Here is a 19,361-nt window from a genome sequence, read left to right as displayed (position 1 = left end):
ATAAATTGAATAAACAATTCAACTTTTTTTAATCTCAAAACAAAAATTATATTTTAACAATATTTTATTTAACTTTCAACTGTCATCTCATCTCATTTTAACTCAACTCACTATTCAAACCTCTCCATAAAACCTGGTTTGTTTTCACAAACTTTCTCATCAGTGGTGGAACCAGAAATATTTTTGTGGGGGATCAACTTTATATCGTGTGACACATTTATATAAAATAAAAAAGAGATTAAAAAAACATGATAACTATATATAAAATTAGATCTTGATAATTTGCTACATATGCATAAAAATAACATTCTAAAAACACAACTTAATATACATTTCAGATTTATGATGATCATAGTACTTCATAGAATAATATTCATTCGTTATTATTTTGTAATGAAATATTTAGAATTTATTTTTTTCATAGAATCTGTCAAGTGATATTTTAGAAGGCAATCTTTCATTCTAGTGTATAATCTAGTTTATTAAGTTTCATGTAAAATTTAGATATTTTCGTGTCACATTAAATATATAATGATATAATTAATACCTTAAATATATGTTTTCTAGCTCAATGAAATCTAAAGGATAAAATCTCTCAACTATTTTTCATATAGATCATTAACCTGGAATGATTTTTCTTGTATTTTGACTTTGGATTCCATATTAAGAAGTCTAATATTGTATACCAAAAAACTTTGGAATCCATATTAATAATTTTATTATTTCTCCTAAACTTAGTTTAAATTAATCTTAGTGAGGCCACATCCTTGAAAATATATAATATATAAAAATTATACAAAATTTTTGGACTATAGGAAAAATATTGAAGAGAAATATTTTTAGGTATATTGAAATTTTAGAAAATTCTAGAGAGCTTATGGGAATTATAAATTTTTTTGGGGAGGGGGGCATTCTCTATATTTATAGAATTATAAATAAACTTTAGGCGGGATTTTGAAATTTTAAAATTTTTGGGGGCCATGGACCCCCCACTAGCCCAATGTAGGTCCGTCACTGCTTCTCATCTCATCTCATTTAAAATATAACTTTTCCAAATTTTAAAATAAAATACTAAAAAAAAAAATCCAGGTAGTTTTTTCAAATCTAAAAATAATAGATTAAAAAATTATATTCTAATAATATTTTATTCAATTTTTATCTCATCTCATATATATATATATATATATATATATATATATATATATATATGTAACCTTTCAAGGCCTAAAATGTAAACTGTTATTAGATCTTGTTGAAGTTATAGACTATCTAGCCTTCTGTGTATATATCTCTTTATCCATGAAATCACAAGCTGTAAACATGACTTGGAACAATTATGATCATCAGGTGCATGCATGCCGATCATGCAGGCCGCCAGGATCATACAAGTAATTATAGATCATCAGTACTTAAAGTGTACATCTTTGATCTGAAGAGTAATCATGCATAGATAGTACTAGAATCCACTAATCCATGACCACCTTCGTACCTTTCCCTTTTTCGATCCGTAAAGAGATCGAACCAAAGCCCATTGGTATCACTAATTATAAACATCTAATTACCTCTATAATGATCTTAAGGAGTATCTTAATTATTATGGCTTGGAGAACTTTAGTTTATATATATAAATCATGTACATGATAATGTTCTTTATCTGAATATATAGGCCGCCAGGATTTTATGATCATCATGATCAGTTCTAGTTTTTTACTTTTCAGCATAAAAGTACAAAGAAAATTATTAAAATGGAAACAAACTTTTTTACACAAATATATGTGTGTGTATATATATATATATAGCTAGGAAATTACTTGTGTTTTGTACTTCAGTGGGTTAAGAACTGATCAGATTTCTACCCACTCACCTCACCCTGCAGCTTTGTGTTGTAGAAGGGGAAAGGAGGGTCATGTGGTCACACTCATTTCATCAAAGTGGTTACCATATTATCATCTGCGCTTATTCGGAATGCAGACAAAAGCTCTTCCCCCTTCCCTTCTCAAACCCTAATCTTCCTCAACAGCTTTTATTGGTTTCCAATTAAACTAGCTAGTTTTCTATAAAACTACTTGTTTCTTTCCGGGTCCCCTCATAATTTCCTGCTTGCCGTAGGCACTACTAAATCCACTTTTTTTCTCGTTATATTAGCTTACCTTTCTCTCACCATCTCTTCACAACCTGATCTCTTTAATTGGATCCCAGACCCTCTCTCTCTCTCTCTCTCTCTCTCTCTCTCTCTCCCCAAAACTTTCTATATGACCTTTATGTGTTTACTGTTGTGATACATAGCCCAGTTCTAAAGCAGGAGGGCATTGAAAGAGAATAAAAGCATTTTGCTTTCTCCTTGGTGTTCTGCAATTTGCAAGAGCTGGTTATCTTTTTTTGTTTGCTTTCTTTCTTCCTTCTTGAGTAGACAAGTTTTCTTTGACTGCTTACGGAACATGTCGACCAGCATCGATGTTGCGCCTGAGCAACTCTGCTACATCCCCTGCAACTTTTGCAACATCGTTCTTGCGGTATCTCTTATCTGAGAACTCTTTTCTTCTCCGGGAGATCTGCTTTTTCTCTCTTATATATGGATTCCCAATGATCAATATTATATCTATATATATCATGTGTGTGTGTGTATAGTAACATATGTTTGTTTGTATGTGTGGTTTCTTTCTCATAGCATATCTGAGGAGAAAGAACAATTTAAGATCCTAAGAAGATTAAGCTAGTTTTCCTTTTCTGATCGGGTTGTGATGTTATTAAACAGAACTCAGTTAATTTTATTTATGGGTTTCCTATTGTCCTACAGTCAGGTCTCCATCGTCGGGCTTTTCTTTTTCTTTTGCAGTCAAAGAAAAGTCATGCCTGATCAATTGCTCAAGACCAAAGGAGAGAGAGAGAGAGAGAGAGAGAGAGAGAGTAGTTTACGGTGTTTTATTTTAGTATTTTAAAGCGTCAAAACAAGCATTTGATGATAAACTGACGAGGACAAGTAATCGATCTCCCTTTGATTTCTTCTTCTGTTTGTAACTTACCTTTCCCTTACAAAAGACACTGCACCACCATGGGTACTGTGCAAACCAAACTTCTTTAGTTGAAGGGGAAAGTACTAAAAAATGAAGCTCTCTGTTGAATTATCTGATCTTGAACGTAACCCTCCCGGCCTAACACAGACCTTGTAAACAACTATGCCTCCTGGCTGCTCCCTCAGCAAATAAATTTTGGAATCTCGATCTTCAAGGCCAAAACAATTTTAGAACACTCCTTTATTTACCAAAGAAATTAAGGACCCCAGGCCTTTCAAGACTTAGGAGCTGCGCTCACAATCTGTTTCATTTTATACGTTCTTTGAATTTCTTGAATTTCATTTTTGCGTTGATATTAAACAATGTCTAAGGTGGTTTTTTGGGGGGAGTTGTGCAGGTAAGCGTTCCATGCAGCAGTCTCTTTGACATCGTAACAGTCCGCTGCGGGCACTGCACCAATCTATGGTCCGTGAACATGGCCGCTGCGTTTCAGTCACTGTCATGGCAAGATGTTCAGGTGCTAGCTATTGCTTTTAATATCGGCACAAACACACAAGTTTCAGCTTATTTTTAGGGCGCCGTTGATAGCCCTCTGAAACCTAAGGCCTCTGGCCGGGTCTCAGTACTTCTTTTTTAGATGATCGAAGCCTTCAGGATTCCCTGTGCTATATATATAGAGAGATCGAGCATTTGAAGGCATCTTTTCTCTGTGAGGTGGTTGGTTGCAGTACTGAAACCCTAGCAATCAGCCGCCATAACCAAAACCTACTGGTTTTGCTTTTTTATAGAGGCGTCAGAACCTGTGCGCGCTGACCCCCAATCAAGGCCGAGCATTTTCTATGCTAGCTGAAGGAATTTAAAAAACAAAAAAAATTATTGAGCCGCTTTTTAAAAAAAATGCTACCTCGATTTGATTGACAAGTAGGGTTATTAGGTTTAGTGATTTCTTTTCATGATGAGCTTTGTCTTCTGCGATTGAAACATGGTGTTTTCAGATCCCTGAAAGCCCACATCTTACGACTGCCAATCTGGGTTTTATATGCTTTCCTTCAAATTCTAACTGATTCAGTATTTCAATGATCGTTTCCTCCCTCACTCTCTCTCTCTCTCTCTCTCTCTCTCTCTAAGATCTGTATATACATCATTTTCCAGGCTACAAAGATGAGCTACTACCATACTCGTATTCTGGTTCTGCTAGCTCTTTCCTTTGTAGTTCGTGCCTCCTTTTGTAAGATCACAAACAAAAAAATATATATAGAGAGAAGAAAAGCTAATTCCTTCCTTTAATTGATTAGATCTTGTACTGGCTTTGGCTTACTTTCATTCCTCTTTGTTATTGATTTCCTTAATTTCCCTTTTTGGTACTCCTATATATAGGCACAGAATAACAACGCCACACCAGATTACAAGATTGAGTCGGGCTCCTCTTCCAAATGCAACATGAGCAAGGTTGCAATGCGAGCACAGGTCACGAATGTCGCCACTCAGGAAAGGATAGTGAATCGACGTACGTGAGCCACCCATTATATATGCAGTATTTCTAGTAGCAAATATATATATAATTTATGTGATTAAAATGATGATCAATATATAATATTTCCCGGCCTTTAGTTTTTATTTATAATTTATATCTTTTGATATATAAAACTTTTAATTAATTAATTTCGTCTTTGATGAATGAGCTGTTATTTTCCCATTTCAGCTCCCGAGAAGAGGCAGCGAGTACCATCTGCATACAATCAGTTTATAAAGTAACAAATCTCTATTATATATATATATATATATATCAATATTAATGTTGTATTTGGACATATCTCAATTTTATCCGTTGGGTATATAAATTAGTACTCTCCCATGTGATCTCATGCAATACAAAAACATTGTATGTAGAGAGGAGATCCAGAGGATCAAAGCCAATAATCCTGACATTAGCCACAGGGAAGCATTTAGCACTGCTGCAAAAAATGTAAGCGTTGGGGGCCGTAATCTAGCTAGCTAGCTAGCTTCTATAGATCATCAAACTTATAAATATTATCTCTTCTCTTCTTTCTTTCTTTCCTTTTTTTTTTTTTTCTAATTTTCTTTTCTTGATCTGATCATGTACTAATTAATTATCTGCATGTACAATGAAACTTCAATTCGATCTTTTCGGTAGTGGGCACACTTCCCTCATATTCATTTCGGGCTGATGTTGGAGACCAACAATCAAGCTAAGGCGCTGGACAATGTAAGTTTTGTAAAAGGAAAAGGAAAAAAAATTAAAAAACTGGGTATATAAACTTGCCTGCTCTACAATATTACTCTTTCCGGAGAACATATTAATTAAGTCTCGTTGGGTTGTTGAACTCATCTGAATTCAACTCAATTCAATCTAATTATCATCTTTATTTCGGTTCATTTGTTGCAATAAATTGAACATTACTGATCAATCCATTAAAATCTTAAAAGTCACTCTAAACATGCTTTTTGAACCCTCTTTAGTAGGCACGTACGGGTGCTAATTAGTACAAAACCACCCTCTTTACTATAATATAGTACATTATACGTACTACGTACGTACCATTAATAATGATCATGATATTTGATGTATGTTGCAGTATCTTGTTCGTGTCATGTTAATATGTTATACACGACGACTTGCTTAATTTGCTGATTCATAATTTATTTCTTGATATTGATGAACAGGGTTCTCATGCGAAGCATTTAATGTCAAGGGCTGGATCACTACTGAATAAATGAAGGCTGTCTGCATGATTCAGCTTCCAGAGAAGATCGATCACTTGCTTGTGTATGGATGTGATCATCCATGTAATTCTCGTTCTTGATCTTCAAGTAAACAAAAACCCTGATACTTGATTTCTTGTGCTTTTAAGGACAGCTCAATATTATATATATTATATATATTTGTGACTATTTGTGTAGTGATTTTATTTACAAGACTACTTGAGCAACTGACTAAGCTAAATTTGAAGATTCATCATAAATTTCTTGATCATTTTATAATTTATAGCAAGCTAGCCGGCTTAAAATTATATATTATATATATATATATATATATATATATATTAATCTTCATATTAATGGTAAAAGTACGTACGTTACGTACTACCACCAATGTGATCATTATTTACATGCATGTCGTTGATGATCATTTGGGAATTAGAGTACAATTCAGAAGAGTAGTATAAACAGCAACCTGCTGCTACTAATTATTATTTTACAAGGGTTGTGATCAATATTATAGGCGAACGTATAGGTAAAAGCTGCAAGGAGAAATATAAATAGATATACAAGTACTCATGTTGTGGTGCAACTTCAATATTCGACCGAATCACCGATCATGATATAATGCCTAGCTAGCTAGCTACCAGTTGCTATATAATTAGGCAATTAAGCACCAATTAATTTGTATTGCTCTTTCTGTTTTGATGTGAAGAATATTATTGTCTAAGTAGAGGCATATAAAATCCAGCTTACTGTAAGATCATTTATAACGATTTATTCACGACGAAAATGACTATTTATAATGAAAATAAACTATTTTAATAGAAAATAGTCATTTTAGCAGGAAATATATAATTGACTACAAATAAGCAGTTTTTTTACAATATATCTTCTTCGTAGTATTTGTTCAAAGATTTTAGTGAAGTGCAAAATAAATAATAAACATTATATATATATATATATATATATATATATATATAGGAATAACATGAACAGAACATGAATCTAGGAGTTATTTTACTTATGGGGGTTACTCCCAAGTTCTAATTTGAGTGTGTTTAAATGATACCTTGGTATGAGGGAAAAAAAGGCAAGTAAAACATCATGATTTTCCACAAGATACTTGCATTTGCATATATCTTCACTTGGACCATTTGAATGATGTGGAGTTAAAGGGAAAGAAAGAGGGAAAAACAAAGAAAAAGAAATATGTTTACTTTTTTTCTTTCAAAAAAGTAAATATCTAAGAAAAGACTTTTTCTGTCCAAGCAGATATAGAGATAACTCATAAATTTACCACGACCTCTGTGAAAAGGAGTTATTGGACCACCATTTTGGCTTTAGGGTATTAATCATATGTGATCTCAACATTCAGGGAATCCTCTACGATAGCACTAAAGGTAGAGCAATCACTTTTGTAGATAGCTCCAATTGCTACAAACTTCGATTTTATCGACTGTACGTACTGGACTTGAAATATAAATGCATGGTCCAAGTTGCTTAATTAATTAATTATTAATTTCTGTATATTTCTCGTGGCATGCACTAATTGAGATGCAAGAAAAATGTCTTAATCATAAAGAATGGTCAAAAGAGGTGAAGTAGTTTTTATATTCTGATGCAGTCTTTGGGAAATAAACAAGGCATCATTCACGAATAAGAAGAAGATGATGATGATACACACATTAAGAAAAAGAACCTAAACCAAGGGATATATGCTGGGTATAGAATGCAAAGAAAGCAAGCTGCTCTAATATGGTAATCATTAACATCCTCGGGATCTGCAAGTGGATATATACTGGTATAGAATGCAAGCTGGCATTTTATATATATATTTTTGTAAAGAAAGAAAAAGAAAAATAGAGTAATATGGCTTCTGCTCGTGAGGCTGATCACTGATGCTTCTGCAGCATGCCATGCTGACAATTAGAATCTGAAACGTCAAATTCATGTCTGTTAACTATTCAATACATTTCAATGTCATTTCATGACCTCTGACTTCCCAGAGGCAGAGGCAGAGGCAGAGTCCCCTTCCCTTCCGCACTCGCTCACCTTGGAGTTTGGAATTCAGAGGTAGGACTCTCTCTCTCTCTCTCTCTCTCTCTCACTCAAAGACACAGCACAAACAGACAGCATTAAAAAGCAAAAAAGAAAGATAAGGAAAAACCTATCTTCCCCCTCTTAAGGATATTGTTGGTAGAGGTGCGATACAATAATCTAAGTGGGTCCATGTATATCATAATGCCATGCAACTTTGAGAGATGGGGAGGGGGCCGGGGTCCTTCTTAGCTAGCTAGCTAGCTTGAAAGGGATCGGATCAGTTCTTTGTTTACCAGATTGAAGCAACATGTGATTCCTACAGCACATGTTCTGTCACTTCTGTGGGAAAATGCTTTGCTCATCTTGATACTCCAAATTTCGTGATCATAAACAGCACCACGTGGTGTCTCATTCATGCAATCGAAGAAATCCCTTGTCATTGCAGTACTAGCACTAAGACACCAAACAATCAAAATTTATCTAAGCTAGTAAGATCAGTAATTGCATTTTAGTATTCTGCTGTAAGAAAGCATTATCAATAAAATTAGAAGTATCTTTCTCTTTTTTTAAAAAATATATCTGAATTTTAAATAATTTGTAATTAAATACTTTTGTCAAATTTTCATTAGAAATTAACAGAGGATAGTATGACATATATAGTCTTCGATCAGCTGATACATGTCATTAGTTGATACATGGCATATCACATCAGCCAATCAAAGACCAGCCCATGACATGGGAATCAAAGACTGACACGTAGCAATCTAACATGTAGGAGATTGATAGAGATATCTAATTGCAAATTCTTTTAATTAATTCAATTATTAATTTTATGAAAAATTAAAAATCCAAGCATCATTATGTTAAAACATGAAAAATCCAAATATTGATTTTGCAATCGACCCATTTTTATATAAGAGTGATATTATTTACAATTATAGTATGTACCATACCACTCAAAACCTGCAAGCAAAAGAGAGGCCATATTAATTGCACACTCTCATTTCACTATATAAGATGTGACACATTTATAACTATTGAACGATAAAAAATTATCTAATAAACAATCATCTAATAGTGATAAATGTACCACATTTTACATAATGGGATGAAAGTGTGTTTTAAAAATTTTTCCTTCTACTAATACCTAATTAGGGTGCTAAACATTAAGAAAAGACTAATTAAAACCTAATGATATCAGCTTGTATTTAACGTTACTCGGAATTAAAAGCCCCATATACGTATCTTGCCGTCTATAGAAGTCACTCCTATGTGATTTACTGCTGACCATGATCAGAGCGATTGCGCCTGAATTTGGGACTAATACTTAAAATGTGATTTATCCATTAAAAACTCGTAATAAATTAATAATGCAAAGCGCTGCTCAAACCTAAATCCCACCAGTAACGTCGTGTACGTGTCTCATGGAAACCAAGAAACAGAGTATTATTGGAGGATGAAATGTGCCATTTTCTGCTTTTAGCAGCTTTTCCACCTCATTCCCCACTAAAGGTACAACCGATTTCAGTACAATCTATCCGAAAACGAAAACACACAAAAAATAAACAGATCCCAGAAAGGAAATGAATAGAAGGGAAAAAAAAAAACAGTTTCAGTTCGTAGCAGACAGCATCTTTCCAAACGAACCGAAAGATAACCTTGTATTCTCATCTGAACCAAAGCTGAACTTAATACCCAAAGCATCTTCCTGAATATTGGCACTGCTTGTAGAAGGAACGGAAAAAACAAGGGCAGGAGTGGACCTTTTGGAGCCAAAACTATATGGAGGAACTGCAAGTCCCTCTTTTGGCTGCTGCTGACCATCGGCTGAGAACATGATGGTTGGTGTTGGTGGCTCTACTACGGAAGAAGAAACCGGGAATGTAAACGCAGAACTGGCCGCATCAGAAGAAAATGGCCATCTTGAGACAGGCTTGCTAATAGTTATAGAAGGCAAGACCGGTTTAGTCCCCGAAGAAGCTGAACTTCCTCTATTAAGAGCACCAGTAGCTCCAGAGGTACTCTCCTGAGGTGGAACCTTAAAATGAGAGTTCCATCTATCTTCACTCCTTTGAGCGTAATTCATGTGGTCAATTTGTTCTCTGTTCTTAAAAGAATTAAACTCTCCAAACTTTGGTAAGCTACTATGTTTATCTGACACGATATTGGTGACATCAGAAGACTCAGGTTTCTTCCATTTAGCTGCAAGCTCTAACTCAAGAGACTTATCTCTCGGAGTGGGTGGATTTCTATCAAGATGCTCCAAAATCTTCCTAGCCATCTGAGTAGCATGTGGATGTACGGTCGGAACACCCACCTCAGGGCTGTGTGGCTTACCGTATGATGACTGAGACTTTGAAATTTCACTTGTTCCTCCAAGTTCCATATTTTTCTTAACAGAAGGCAAAAAGCCTACAGAGGCATTGGAATTTCCCGCCTGTGATGGACCATCAAAGGGAGTATGAAAATATACAGATCCTCTTGAAGAAGATTTTGCAAGAGGTTTTTGACTTATCCTACGTATGGGCCCCACTGATCCATAACCATTATCTGCACCACTCGTTTTCACCTATGCATTCAAGTAATAAGAAGTAAATTGATCAATTCAACACACAATTTTGACAATAATTCAATTTTGCCAATTTAGAATATTCGAATTTCCAGATGCATATCAAGTGAAGGGCATGCAGGATTCATCTTTAAAAAAAAAAAGAAATTAGTGTAACGTTTAACCTTTTAACGTAGGCTTCGTCCAAGTCACATCAAAATATGATGTTTCACAAGTTGATAAATATTTACTTGCACTACACATTCAATCTGTCACACCGGCATATTAATTGAAGGGAAAGACACCCTAGATCACTCTCAGGATAGACAATTTAAAGGAATCATAAGATTATGTAGATAAAATAAGGTCAAAAACATAGGAAAGTGTTGATTAAATAGCTAAGTGACCAAGTTGTAGGAGTAAGTATGGACCTGATCCAGACCATTTCTGAGATATTTCCATCACTAAATTGGGCCTTAGGTCCCACATTTTTTTAAAAAAAATTAGATCTATATATAGATTTGCGTTTCAATAATAAAAATTACATTTCCAACAAAAATAAATAAATTCTATAAGACGATTAGATGAAATATTTTAGAGGATGTACCATCCTAAAATGATCAGCAAGACAAAAGAAGAGACAGCTGACAAAGTGAAACAGATGGATGAATGTTCGGGACCTGTTCATCCCTGAAGCAATCGGAAAACTGCTAGAGGGGCAGACGCGAAGTCCCAGGTCCCACATATTTCAGTAATAAATCTCAAACATACAGGACACTTCCAGCTGATATCATTGAGTTGATCTTGTTCCCAACATACCCAAGCCATAAGCAAGAACAAAATAGAATGCTACGAGATAACTAGAAAGTCATGATGCCAACTCAATAAAGAAACACCAGGAGAAAATGTATGCATGATCTATTTTAGAACACATCTGTGAATTATATCAAATCATCTTGATAGAGATTCCTCTATCACATGAACTGTGAACAAGTGTACGGATTGTTTGGAAGACAGACCACAAGAAGTTTAAGTGCTTAATTACTTGCAGGACATCGTGTGCTCACCATTTCGTAAACAAAGATGACTCAACAGAGTATTTTCCTCGTTGCCACTAAAAGAGAAAATCATCAAGAATATAATCCAGATCACATTTCATAACATTAAAAAGAACCATCAATGCAGGAAAAAAAAATATTACAACATCAAGGCATGCAATTACTAGGATTCTGCATAGAAAAGCAAATTACCAGGATTATAAGATGAAAAAAGTACCTGCCCATATATAGGAGTATGTGGTTGTTGCAGGGGCGTAGATGAAACGTTCACAGCCCTATTGCCATCACCCCGTAATTGAGTGATCTGATGACATAGAAGGGGTATAAAATGATAATACCAAATGGAAAAAAGCACATAATCCCATATGCACATAAGAATGTCTTAATAAATCACTCATAAAAGTAAGAAATTCAATTTTACTTACCCTAGTCTTGGACTTTGAAAAAATAGTTCTAGAATATGGGGTTCGGGGAAAGTTATGAAGCCCAAATCTGCTTCTTTGACTTTGTGGGGTTGAATAATCATGTCGATCAAGTGCCATGGAACCAGGCCAGCATGTAGATGGCTTAGGTGAAGGTGATGGGATAAATGGTTTTGCAGTAGATTCATCACCATGTAGTAATGTTATTTCATCTTCTGATGTTGTATTCTTAAAACCAAGGCTGATTTCTGACGCTCTGTTCCCCATGTATGCTCTAGCAATTTCAACTGGTGAAGCACCGACTTCGTCTCGAACCTGCAAAATTTCATATAAAATAACTATATCATCAAGGCATATCAGAACATGGCGATGAGCAACGTATATTAAATTCAAAAGCACTCTATGAAACATAATAGACAAATGAGATATGTACTTAGGCCTCGTTTGGATAGCATATGAGATGAGATGAGATGCTAAATCTGTAAATAGTAGTGAGCTGGTTTGTGAATAATAGTGAAATAGTTTGAATTAAGATTTCTATTGGGTTTTGGGAATGGAGAGAGAAAAAGTTGAATAAAATATTATAAAGTTAAAATATTGTTAGAATATAATTTTTTTAATATAATTTTTTTTTTTTGAAATTTGCAAAAGCTGAATTGTTGTGTTTTATATGGAAATTTGGAAAATTTGTAATGATTAGTAATGATCAGATGAAAAAGTATGAAAGAGAAATTAAAAAGTGTTTGTGTTTGAGTAGTGTTTGGATGTTGAAATGAGACCAACTGCTTATCCAAACGAGGCCTTAATATTTTTTTTTTATTATTTTTATCTTTTTTTATTTTTTATTTATGTCGAAAAACCTCTCCAAGGCAGGGCCATTCAGACCCACCCCTGTAAAGTAAACCCCAATCCCGTGCACCGCACCCTCGGAAGTTTCCCTACATGGAACTGGTTAAATCGATGGCTTTTCAGCAAGGGATGTGACCCCAAAAGATTGTTTGCACCCATGAGGTGTTGAACCTTGGACCTTGAAGGGAGTGATACCCCAAGACCAAGGCCTTCACCACTTGGGCCAACCCCTTGGGGGTCACGGGGCCTTAATGTTATGAAGAAAATTCTAAATTTTCCTTTAGGAAAATTATAGGACAAGTAAGAAATGCTATCAAAGGCCCTTATAGGATAATTAAAAGCATTTGGAGACTTTTGTTACATTCAAGTTTTCATATTGCTATTTCTAACACAGAAATGTTTATGAAGCCTATTGTTTCCATCTTTGTAAAAAAAAAGACTAAGAATAGATAGATACAAGTCTAGGGTTCCTTTAAGAGCAAAGAAAACAAGGAATAAGGAGATTAAAGAATATAGGAAAGAGGAAATTGACCTAAAGCATAAAAGCCTGCACAAGGAAGAAAGATCTACCCTTTAATTGCTATAGATATATAACTACTCTCTCAGCTACTTCACATCTTCATTTGTCAACTCAACAACTATGTATAGTCCACTCTCGTCTACATGCCCAAAGCATAAAAATCCACTCATTAGGGATAACACTGCAAATTTATAACCCCTCTCTAAACCATAGCCCATCCTAATTGCCAAACTGAACAATCACTGATATTATACCCTCGTTAAATTCAGAAGAAGGGCATGATATAACTAGATATTCATCTAAAATAGATATCAAGACCACTTTTTTTAATATAAGTAGATATAAAAACATACCCCATCTTATAAGCGTTAAGGACTCACTCTCAATCATTAGATGAGACATCTCCAAAATAGGAATTTCACGAAGCCCTCAAAGAAGGGTAAACATCTTAGCCCTACAAGGATCTTACATTGCAACAGGTATAAAGAAGCCATGACAACATCTTGCTACGTGACACAAATGTTCCCATCCCAATTTGCAAGGATTACAAAGAGCGCTAACATTAATGCCCAGCAAGAAACCTATCATTACAATAGAAAATGGAGGAAAAAGGATTAAGTTTTTCTTCCCCATTAATTTAGAACAAGACCAAAAGTTAACAGAAGAACAAGACGGGTTCCCCCTTAATTTAGAAAAAGAAACAGGAATCCATGGGCATTTGAAAGAACAAGACTATTATAAACAACATTTTGCAAAAGAAAAAGATGACATTTGAACAACAAACTTGTTTTTTGTAAACAACCACTCCATTAGCAGAATTAGATCTTTTAAATAGTTGACTACAAACAAGGCCCCGATTTTGCCAACAACTTTTTAATTTAGAACCATTAAAACTGACCGAGCCATTTATGATTGAGAATCAGGCTTCAAGTTTCTCATTTCCCCAACTTAACAATACACTACATATCTTGAAATACAATACAAATCAGGGACCTGCGCCTATGTGCTTTCATTCGGTTATCCATTGTATCTACAGCATCTTTTTAAGAAGCTACCTGTTACATGGACCCTATAAAAACCTATCATACGATGTTTCATTGGTGGGCTAGAATATTGAAGCTAATATGACAGCGAGTAAGTAGGCAATCAACCCCTAATTCTTCAGAAATCTATACTCAACAGTTGCAACATAAAAACTATTTCTGATATGTGTTGTGAGTGTTAGTGTGTGTGTGTGTGTGTGTGAGAGAGAGAGAGAGAGTGTCATTGTTGTACACATTCTTCTTTTACTCTAATCTTCAGAAAACTCCCACAAGACAATCAGTTTCTTTTTCCCCTCACAAGACTTATTTCCTAATTTCTTTTCCTACTTTACAACTCGAAGACATTTTGTCCCTTATATCTCGTCACAATCCCTAATTCTCAAATACTGCTTGGGGCAGTTTGGGTAAATTGACTTACAAAGCTTTTTATTCACACTTAATGCATAGTATATCCATAAACAACCACCCTTTTTGTGAGCACCATTAGTTCTATTCTGCCTCTATTCACGTAATTCTATCTCTGTGCAGCTATTCCTTCCAAATAAGGATGTAGGTTATGGCTTATTTTACTTCAAAAGAATATGTGCAAAGTAAAAAATACATAAAATAAATCATGCCCGAATAGAATAAATATACATATATATTTTCCATTCACAAAATGCCATCAAACTGCACGCAAAAATACGAACCAGCAATAAAGAAATCTAAGCAGAATTAGTACCAAAAGGCCACCTTTCTACAAGTTTGTAGGCCAATTAAGTTTTATTCTACAGCCCATCACTGACTCAAAAGCCAGGTTGACAGCTGTGAACTACTCTACACAGCAGGCAGGAGGAGGATTAAACTTACCCAAAGGGCTCGCTTTGAATCTTTTTCTTCATGTGAAGTTTTGGGAGTTTCACATGTTGCTACAAGACCTGCAGGGTCTCTTCCAGAAGTCATGTGTGGATTACGATCAACAGCCCTAGAGTGTAAGATCTCCATCAAATGATTAACTTCATCCCTGCATGGTAATGGGAGTAGAATTAAGAAAGGGCTATAATAATGCTAATAATTACCCGCCCATTTGCCCTAGAAACGAAGAACTTGCAACCTTCAGCACACAACACAGAAAATTTCCTTAGTTAATAGCAAGGAGACTTGATAAAACAAAACATTGTTCTGGGATCAGATTCATTGGAAGCAACCATTTTCTATACAATACGATTATATAAGACGAACAGTAATTTTGATTTACCTAGAAAAATTTTTCCCATTCAACAGCCTTTCGATTTCAGAAAGCCCATATCATCAGAAAGGTCGGCTTTTAAGTCTTTTTTGTGCCCATCAAAGTCAGAACAACTCTTCGATCTATCTTCTGCTCCACTAGGACCTGCTACTATGGTTGATCTGGATAATGCAAGCTGCAAAAGATACGGCTAAATCAAGAATAATTCTGATGTGTAAATGGAAACTTTAACCTAATTAAAGCCCTCTAAACATGCTATCTAGTATTGAATAAAAATGAGATCAAAAAAATGAGATCAAGGCTACTAACAGTTTTAACCAAAAAAAGACAGAATCCTTACATTTAATGTGCATTTGCGACCATCACGATCATCATCTTGTTCAAATTCTGAGTTCAATTTTTCTGATTCAAAAAGATCTCATTAATAACCAAGATGAAATTATTTGAACAAAGTTCAGCATTTCCATCCAAGTAAGCATTCAAACATTATACTTGTGTGTGTGTGTAAAGTAAGCATTTGAACATTATGGGCTAAGAGTCCTGCTTCACACACAAACGGCATGCACAGAATGTACACGGAAGAAGGCAAAATAAATTTACTGTTCATTACTGCTCACATGAACAGAAATTCCTTTTTTTTTTTTTTTTTTTTGGCCTTAGTCTGTGTACATTTCGTGCATTCAATCTGTGTACAAAGCATTTCTCCACGGGCTAAATACACACCCCAAGTCTGTTTAATCCAGCCTCTTTTTAGCCACTTGCCAACCCACGCCTGTTAAATAGTCTATGACTACACAGGAGACAGGACATAGCCATCTCAACAAAATGTACTTCATGACAGGTATAAAAATTCTAATACATAAAAAGACATCAGATTTGTGTGCTTGGGTAAATGATCAACATATAAAAGTTGTGCATAATATAGAACTATAAAGCACATAATCTACTTAATCCCAATTCAAAGTGAAAAGGCATGTCATTGTAACGCCCTAAGAGAAGACCCAAACCACATTTGGGCCCTACTCTAAAAGGATTAGTCAATGGTACAATTGGAGCCCCATTGAAACTATTATAAAGAGCAAAAATTTATCCCTCCCAAGCAATGTGAGCTTTCATACATCATCTACACTCATCAGTCAATATCAGGTATCACAGTCTTCCCCCTTTAAATTCCCGAATTTCTCGTCAGGCCATTCCATCATAGGTGGCACAGCTCAAGTCCCACATTTTTGTTGGATTTGGCTTTAATGCCATTTGTAATGCCCCAAGAGAAGGGTTAAGCCACATTTGGACTCTACTCCAAAAGGACTAGTCAATGGTACAATTGAAGCCCCATTGGAACCATTATAAAGAGGAAGAGTTTCTCCTTTCCAAGCAATGTGTGAACTCATACACCACATACACTAATCAATCAGTACGAGACATCACACTCATCCAACCCAAGTAGTTGAATTAGTCAATATCAAGTCAAAAGAAAAGAAACACTAAAGCCTCGTTTGTTTTTTGAGATGAGTTGAGATGAAAGTTGAATAAAATATTGTTAGAATATATATTTTTAATATTATTTTTGTTTTGGGATTTGAAAATGTTGAATTGTTTATTTTATTTTGTGTGAAAATTTGAAAAAGTTGTAATGATGAGTTGAGATGAACTGTGAAAACAAACGAGGCCTAAGAAAGAGTAAAGCTATAATGGAAATTTGGAAAAGATGTCAATTCATCAAAAGCTCTTTCCAACAAAATAGTGAGAACCATAATGACATGAATAAGTTGGAGCCTTATTAAGGATCTTCACTTTTCACAAGCTGTTTTATTCTTTTCCCACTGTTCCACATTCACCCGTCCAACAATCCAATACATATCCTAGAATGCCTTCTCAATTAAAATTGAAGCATCCCCACTGATTATTTTTTGATCGGTAATCAAGAAATTTTATTTATAATAATAGGCAAAGCCCAAGTACACAGGAAGTATACATGAGAAGTACCTAACTAGATTTTACAACTGAAAGTAGAAAGTCATGGACATTTAGTCCGTTACAAACAATGGCACCCAACCATGAAAACTATGTTTTAAAGAAAAAAACTTTCAGCTCCTCCATTGTTCTCTCGTGGTTTTCGAAACTTCTATCATTTTGCTCCACCAAATACACCAACACATACATATGGGGAACATTTTCTAAAAGCATCCCCACTGATTATTCCCAAGGGGTGAACATAATAATTCCAATGTAATCTCTCATAACCAATAGAATCATCCAAAATCCCAAAATTGTATTCATTGACCAGGGCCCATTAAGATGGAGGACCACAGATGCCAGAATTTTAAGTTACAATACAAAGGGAAGAAGATTGCATATCAATTTCTCCTTTTTTTTTATAAAAAAAAAAAAAAGTTCTTTTTATCAGTAAATAAGAGCTTTATTAAAGATGGGCATTGCCAAGTACATGGCAATATACAAGAACAACACCAATGCATGAGTGTCTATAGATACAGGGAAATCATGTATGGTCATGCCATTAAAGTCTATTACAATCGACCAATGGAATAATGTATTAAGAAAAAAGTTCTAAGCTCCGAAGTAGATTTAAAAAAGCACCATCCTTTTGTAAACATAATAGTACAAAAAAGGACTGCAAAAAGACACCACCAGCTGGGGCTAGAAAAATCAAATTACAAACTCTTTCATAATTGGCAGATGCCTCCTCAGAGCTACTAGTTGTTATTCTATAATACCAATTTCAAGTTCCTATAATTAGCCACCAATATATATATATATATATATATATATATATATATATGCTAGGCCTACTAATGTAAAATTAACACCTTCTCCAAGATGAAAAGGGTCAGCAAGTTAAATTATACGAAAAAAGAACTATATACCCAACCCCTAAAATATCCAGAACATAGCACAATCTCTGAGTGAATTAATTAGACTATGATCAGCAGCACCACCCCAATATTATTTATAATTACTTGCATATATATATATATATGCGCGTGTGTGTGTATATACGGAGAGAGAGAGAGATAGAGAGAGAGAGAGAGAGAGAGAGAGAGAGGGAGGGAGAGGGAGAGGGAGATTCAAGTTACACGACATAACTTCTAGGTAATGTTATACCACTTTACTAACTTCAAATGGAAATAATAATTTTACGATCCCACCCTTGGCCTATATGCTCACATCCAAGTTCGATTTGCTTAAATAAAATTAAACCTCAAAAGTTTAAGATAATAGCTTATTAGCTTGTCAATTTGATCGAACGACCATTTTTTTTTTCTTATTAATAACATTTTAGTATACCCAAAACAAGCTCGGAAAACCCAAAAACAAACAAGCAAACAAAACAAGAATTCCGAAGTCACAAAACCCTAATCTCTGATAATTAGATACAGAAAGAGAACTACGTAGTGAGAGAGAGAGAGAGAGAGAGAGAGAGAACAACTTACGAAGATCATGGACGGTGGAAGGAAGGGCATGAACCGCAGGTGGTTTGGAAAATAACAGAGGAAGAATTCGAGTTGCGCCGCTCGAAATAAGCCGGTAAGCCGGATCGACCAGCTTGGAGAGCCAGCGGCGGCCACCGTCTTGGTCTTGAGATTGGGGTCGGTCTCTACCTTGGCTCGGCAGCGGCCGAGAGTACGGTGTAGAAGGCGGCTTCCGAGACGGCGGCTTCTTGACCTTACCTCCAGCGCCCCTCTCTTCGTCCCTTACCCCGTCAAGGACAGAAGATGACGTCGTTTTTCCATGGCTCTCCATCTCTTTCCCTGGCGCCCCTCTCCGCGACGCCGCTTTTCTCCTTCCCACCCCTCCCCTCTCTGTCTTCCTCGACGACGATTGGGTGTAGAGGTGCTATAAGAGCACAGTCGAATTGTGGGGTCCACGAGCTGAGAGAGATCTTGAGGATCGTCC

General features: G+C 35.3%; 2 protein-coding genes and 1 non-coding gene across 3 annotated transcripts; 1 reads left to right on the top strand and 2 right to left on the bottom strand.

The window, feature by feature from the left end:
- Window positions 1-1,837: 1,837 nt before the first annotated feature.
- On the top strand, window positions 1,838-5,995 carry LOC121250906 (axial regulator YABBY 5-like). The gene is made up of 7 exons (XM_041150154.1): window positions 1,838-2,513; window positions 3,412-3,531; window positions 4,392-4,521; window positions 4,717-4,765; window positions 4,905-4,980; window positions 5,170-5,241; window positions 5,700-5,995. The coding sequence occupies exons 1-7, from the start codon at window positions 2,439-2,441 to the stop codon at window positions 5,751-5,753; spliced, it is 576 nt and encodes a 191-aa protein (XP_041006088.1). The 5' UTR covers window positions 1,838-2,438; the 3' UTR covers window positions 5,754-5,995.
- A 3,167-nt stretch (window positions 5,996-9,162) lies between these two features.
- LOC121249916 (nuclear pore complex protein NUP1) lies at window positions 9,163-19,295 on the bottom strand. Its single transcript, XM_041148775.1, is given in 8 exon segments — window positions 9,163-10,347; window positions 11,602-11,688; window positions 11,810-12,121; window positions 15,068-15,221; window positions 15,456-15,501; window positions 15,504-15,621; window positions 15,787-15,848; window positions 18,899-19,295. Coding segments are annotated over 8 exon segments (2,046 nt in total). The 5' UTR covers window positions 19,209-19,295; the 3' UTR covers window positions 9,163-9,390.
- On the bottom strand, window positions 10,926-11,025 carry LOC121251278. Its single transcript, XR_005937947.1, has one exon. It is a non-coding gene; the product is annotated as a small nucleolar RNA snoR99 (small nucleolar RNA).
- Window positions 19,296-19,361: the final 66 nt, after the last annotated feature.

The sequence above is a fragment of the Juglans microcarpa x Juglans regia genome, chromosome 2D (genome assembly GCF_004785595.1).
Source record: "Juglans microcarpa x Juglans regia isolate MS1-56 chromosome 2D, Jm3101_v1.0, whole genome shotgun sequence".
Taxonomy (NCBI): domain Eukaryota; kingdom Viridiplantae; phylum Streptophyta; class Magnoliopsida; order Fagales; family Juglandaceae; genus Juglans; species Juglans microcarpa x Juglans regia.
Note: the sequence above shows the minus strand (reverse complement) of the source record. Positions and strands in the feature narration are given on the sequence as shown.

Excerpts from the sequence above, each read along its gene's own strand:
- LOC121250906 (XM_041150154.1), top strand. The coding sequence starts at position 2,439 with ATGTCGACCAGCATCGATGTTGCGCCTGAGCAACTCTGCTACATCCCC. Across the intron at positions 3,532-4,391 it reads TGTCATGGCAAGATGTTCAG|GCACAGAATAACAACGCCAC; the intron begins GTGCTAGCTATT and ends TCCTATATATAG. Across the intron at positions 5,242-5,699 it reads AAGCTAAGGCGCTGGACAAT|GGTTCTCATGCGAAGCATTT; the intron begins GTAAGTTTTGTA and ends ATTGATGAACAG.